Consider the following 5,361-nt stretch of genomic DNA (forward strand, 5'->3'; position numbering starts at 1 on the left):
ACAAACTGGAACTGGAACCAGGGGCATATCAGTTTTGAGCAAAGAAATACCTTTGTAAGCTTCATTTTCATTGTGAAAAAGTCTCCAAGTCAAGATTTTAATGCCAGGCGCCCCATAATCATCCTATCAAAATCGTCGCAAATTATCAGTTCAAAAAACCGCCTAAGGGGAGTAAGTAATGCACTAAAATGATATGGGCAGATTTTATCACTGTCACCGTATCCCGTATCTGAAATGGAGAGAAAAAACAATATAATTAGTGTGTGTGGTGTTATGGGTTGAAGCGCGCGCGCGCGCGCGCGGGGGGGCGGGGGGGCGGGGTATCCACGAGTTACATTAATACAAACTATTTCAGCATATAACCCTGAAATCTGGTGAAACAGCTGACCGGAACCATCTGTAGAATAAAATCCGTATTTACCGTCAGATCATGAGTCTAATAAAATCCCGTTACTCTGCCACACGCATGCGTAAATGCCCTCGCCGTTTTCCCTTTAGGTAGCATACTGTTGACATACTGTATTGGTCTGACATTAATCAATCACAGTAGCACCGCTCGATCACAGCTCAGCGACCTTCTCAACAAATGGATTATGAAAAGATAAAATAAAATAAATCTATGAAAGATCAACAAAGCCCTTCCGCTGAAAGCTTCGAGAAAATACATTTTATTGTATTGTATTGTATTTTATCACCAAACTATTTTAGCATGTGTTTCCGGAGTATCACTGCAGAGATGTTGACAATGAAGAGATAGAAATCCTCCATGTCCGCCATCGGTACGTCAAAAAATGTATGCATGCAAGAAGCTTCACGTGTAAGAAAATAAATAAATAATTAAAACGTTAGAGTAACAAATGACCTGCTATCTCTATTTTGCTGACATATAACGTTATCAATGTCACAAATTAACTATAAAATTGTACTTTCAAACATCAACGGACGCTCTTTGGTTATCATCGCAAAACCGGAAGTTAATAGCAGACTATTTCCACTTCGCCGTATTTATCTTTGTGTGTTTGGTTGTCAGGACAAGCCCCAGGACAAGAGGGCAGAACACCGGTCCTTTGGAAGCTCGCTTCATAAGCGGCTACACTGCAGTTACATGATGTACATACAGCCCGGCCTTTTACAGAAAGTACCCTTTTATTTGGTATGTTTGATTTGATAGTCGTTTATTATTATTATTCTTTTTTAAATAAAGATATATGCTAGATATATGCTAGCTTATTAGCGACCAACATACTATTGCTACAAAGAGTCAAACGGTAGGAAACCGTTGTCAGAACTGTTGTCTTCTAGCAACTTAAAGAAGTCCAGACGCTTTTCTTTGCAAGCTCCTTTGACTACGATGACCTGGATGACTGAGAACCTTCACAGACACACCGTTGTCTTCATTATCTTCACGATTCAAGTTGAGTAAGTGGTACTGCTAACTTTACGTCAAAGCTCTCTAAGAAAGAAAGAAAAAGGGGGCACAATTTTGCTTAGCTGTCTAGGGTGATTAGATGTCTGCACAACATTTTTTTATTCCTTGTCCTCCTGCCCGTCTCACATCTAAAGACAGTGTCACACATTTTGACTGTATCTGCAGGACAAGCACTTTGTAAAGTCTATTTTTTACTCAGAAGGAAAGGCTTTTTTGTATTTATTGTAATTCTAGTCAGAACCAAGAAGACATTGTCTTGAATACAGTGGAAACAACCACATAGAAATTGAAGCAGTCAGTATATTCTAAGAAATAGAGGTTTTCTCTTTTTTTGCTAGTTATTTTTTAATTTTGCACAGAGAGGGAAATATGGTGGTAACAAAAATGTTAAAATTGTCAGATACAACAGGTATCTGACAATCAGGAAAACAGGTATGCCAATCCACCAGTACATATGAACTGAAAACCAAAAAACAATTAGCAGCTGCAACGATGGTGAAATTAAAAAGAATACGAAGTGTATAGACTGTCACATGAGACCATAAGAGCGACATTAAGCATCCTTTTATCTTCATCTTTTATCAGAATCAGAATCAGAATGGGGTTTATTGCCAAATGTTGAGCAGGTTTACAACACTAGGAAATTGCTGCGGTGCTTCAGTGCAAACATGGTGTCATAAATAGCACTTAAATAGACATGGAAAAAATAAAAGTAGGGATAAGAATTAAAAGTGCTACGTGGAAAGATATGTGCATGAGATATACATGAGATATATACATGAGAGTAAGAATTAAGAGTGCTACGTTGAAAGATATATACATGAGTGCAGGTGGTGATCAGTGCCAATCATGGAATGATACAGTGAACACAGCGTAGGGTCATGTGTTAGTGGCGGGGACAGTCATATGGTTATTGTTCATGTGTCCAACAGCAGAGGGGAAGAAACTGTTCTTATGGCGAGAGGTTCTGGTGCGAATGGACCGGAGCCTCCTGCCTGAGGGGAGCAGGTCAAACAGACTGTGTCCAGGGTGAGAAGGGTCAGCTGAGATCCGAGCTGCACGCCGCAGTGTCCTGGAGGTGTACAGGTCCTGCAGAGATGGGAGTCTGCAGCCAATCACCTTCTCAGCAGAGCGCACAACACGCTGCAGTCTCTGTTTGTCCCTAATAGTGGCTCCAGCGTACCACACGGTGATGGAGGAGGTGAGGATGGACTCAATGATTGCAGTGTAGAACTGCATCATCGTCCGTGTTGGCAGGTTGAATTTCTTCAGCTGCCTCAGGAAGTACATCCTCTGCTGGGCTTTCTTGATGACGGAGGTGATGGTGGGCTCCCACTTCAGGTCCTGGGTGATGGTGGTACCCAGGAAGCGGAATGAGTCCACAGAGGTGATGGGGGTGTCAGTCAGGATGATGGGGGGGAGTGGGGCTGTGTGCTTCCTGAAGTCCACAATAATCTCCACTGTCTTCTGGGCATTCAGCACCAGGTTGTTGTGGCTTCACCAGGACACCAGACGTTCAACCTCCCTCCTGTAGGCAGACTCGTCCCCGTCCGAGATGAGTCCAATAATGGTGGTGTCATCTGCAAACTTGATTAGCTTGACAGACTGGTGGGTGGAGGTGCAGCAGTTGGTGTACAGGGAGAAGAGCAGAGGAGAAAGAACACAGCCCTGAGGGGAGCCGGTGCTGATGGTCCAGGAGTCCGAGACATTCTTTCCCAGCCTCACATGCTGCTTCCTGTCCGTCAGGAAGTCAGTGATCCACCGGCAGATGGGATCAGGCACATTCATCTGGGAAAGCTTGTCTCGGAGATGGTCTGGAAGGATGGTGTTGAAGGCAGAGCTGAAGTCCACAAACAGGATCCTGGCGTAGGTTCCTGGGGAGTCCAGATGCTGCAGGATGAAGTGTAGGGCCATGTTGATGGCGTCATCTATCAAGAGAGTTGAAACTATAATATATTTAGCATATACATGATAAATGCCAGTGTTGTAAAATTGTTTTTTCCATTTGTTTGTTTTTTATTATTATCATTTTAAATTTAGATATGAACATTTCAAGCTACAAAGCTGACATGTCCCACTTTGTCCCACACAACAAACCCCATGTCTGCCCAACAACCAGTTTGGCGGGATCTGGTCAACCAAAGTGCTGATATTTTTACTTATATAAAAATAATAATAATACACTTATCTTCTGTTCAGGTATGTAAGTAAATAACTATAATTTGGAATCATAATAAAAACAAATAATACTATTTAATAGTAAACAGCAAATTTGTAAATTCATCGATAACATTGATAATTATATTTTAACATTAAAGTATAATTTTACTTAAATAGCTTGCACATGCTGGTGGATAAACCATTACAGAAACATAATTACCAACACTGTTAATTTTGGATTGGGTGGTGGTCTAATAAATCTTTTAAGCAGTTTATATGTAAAAATCATTTGATAAATGAAGTATTTCTCAATGCATTTCAACCTATGATCTAATGTTTATACAATGGGCATATGATTTTAATGTTCCAGTGTGGGTGACACTCAATATATTTGATATACTGACTTATTAAATGGCTAAAAAAAAAGATTTTAAACACGCCTTTCTGAATGGTGGCGCTATTGCATAAACATGCCATTAGAGGGCGCTTTGGTAGAAATTCTTTTTTCTCTAAAGCTGGAGCAGGATGAAGGCAGCATTCCGACTTAACATTGTCAATTATTACTCACTTATACAAGTTCTAAAATAGTATTAAGCATTAATTAAATTAGACCAGTGGTTACAACTGAAAGGGCTTTACAAAATGAGCCTTTATATGAAATGCTTCTGAAAACGACACAATCATATCTTTGTCCTGTTGTGTAACTGAAAACAATTTATGCTGTTTCCTGTTGCTTATATTATGTTACTTATAATCTTTCTATGCTTGCAGGTAAGACAGACAGACTGAGACTAAAATAATGTAAGAGTCTGTCCAGTATATCCTCTTGAAGAACACTATCTGACATTACTTTTAATGAATTCTAACCTGATATATGTTCATGTTGAAGGTCTGATCTAAAATACTACATGTCACTGTCTGTGACTGTGGGTGTCATGTTGGTGGGCCTGTCGTACACAATCTGTTTAGCCTCCCAGTGGATTTATGGTTGGCCTGACAAGCCTGGGTATAAGAAGTACATAGAAGCTCTTAATCCAAGGTAACTTTTAAAATACTTTAGATGTGTTCTCTGTTTTTATTTTGCATTTTTGTTCCACTCATTGAGCAGAGTCTGTTTTTAATGTTTGTTTATGTGTTTGTGTTCTTAATCAGGCGAATATATCGTCTCAGCTTTGTTACGCTGGATCTTCTCAAATACCTGCGGTATGCCAGACTTTACTTTCAACTGAAGTCATGGTATAACGATGAGAGGAACCTTAAGTATTACGAAAAGGTATTTTAAGGATAACTTGCTGAGAAAATCTACCTGTTTTGTTGAAAAATTTGTCAGTAATCAGTTTGTTTGTGTGGACACTTAATAGGGCATCACATTTGGTCGCAGAGGCAACAAGCTGGACTTGTACCACCCTCCAAATGTAGACAAGTTAGAAGATATGCCATCACCAGTTGTAATATTTATCTATGGAGGTGCTTGGAGTTCAGGAGAAAGGTCCACTTACTGTTTACTGAGCAGGCAGATGGCTGAAGAACTGAAAGCAACTGTAATTTGTCCTGATTACTGCACATATCCAAAGGTGAGAGCTTCTGAACAACACAGTAAAAGCGGGGGGGTTATTCAAATATTAAACTTCTAAACTACTCTTGGCTGACTCTCATCACTTTTACTTCTGTAAGATGGCGCCGAGTATGGCAGCCTCGTCGCGAGCTCCCCCAAGCAACGGCTTTCTTCTGTGTTTAATTTTACTTTTCCTTTATTTTTTCACGAGCAGCAC

General features: G+C 40.2%; 1 protein-coding gene across 1 annotated transcript in view; it reads left to right on the forward strand.

Annotated features, from left to right (window-relative positions):
• Positions 1-1,033: 1,033 nt before the first annotated feature.
• Positions 1,034-5,361, forward strand: part of LOC102214345 (probable isoprenylcysteine alpha-carbonyl methylesterase ICME) — a 13,383-nt gene continuing 9,055 nt past the window's right edge. The window contains exons 1-5 of the mRNA XM_005738176.1: positions 1,034-1,419; positions 4,361-4,390; positions 4,479-4,628; positions 4,742-4,862; positions 4,951-5,163. Of these exons, the coding sequence (XP_005738233.1) occupies positions 4,389-4,390; positions 4,479-4,628; positions 4,742-4,862; positions 4,951-5,163 (486 nt within the window). The 5' untranslated portion in view covers positions 1,034-1,419; positions 4,361-4,388. The remainder of the gene's footprint in view (positions 1,420-4,360; positions 4,391-4,478; positions 4,629-4,741; positions 4,863-4,950; positions 5,164-5,361) is intronic.

This window comes from Pundamilia nyererei, unplaced genomic scaffold (genome assembly GCF_000239375.1).
Source record: "Pundamilia nyererei isolate P.nyererei 1_Seehausen unplaced genomic scaffold, PunNye1.0 scaffold00082, whole genome shotgun sequence".
NCBI lineage: Eukaryota > Metazoa > Chordata > Actinopteri > Cichliformes > Cichlidae > Pundamilia > Pundamilia nyererei.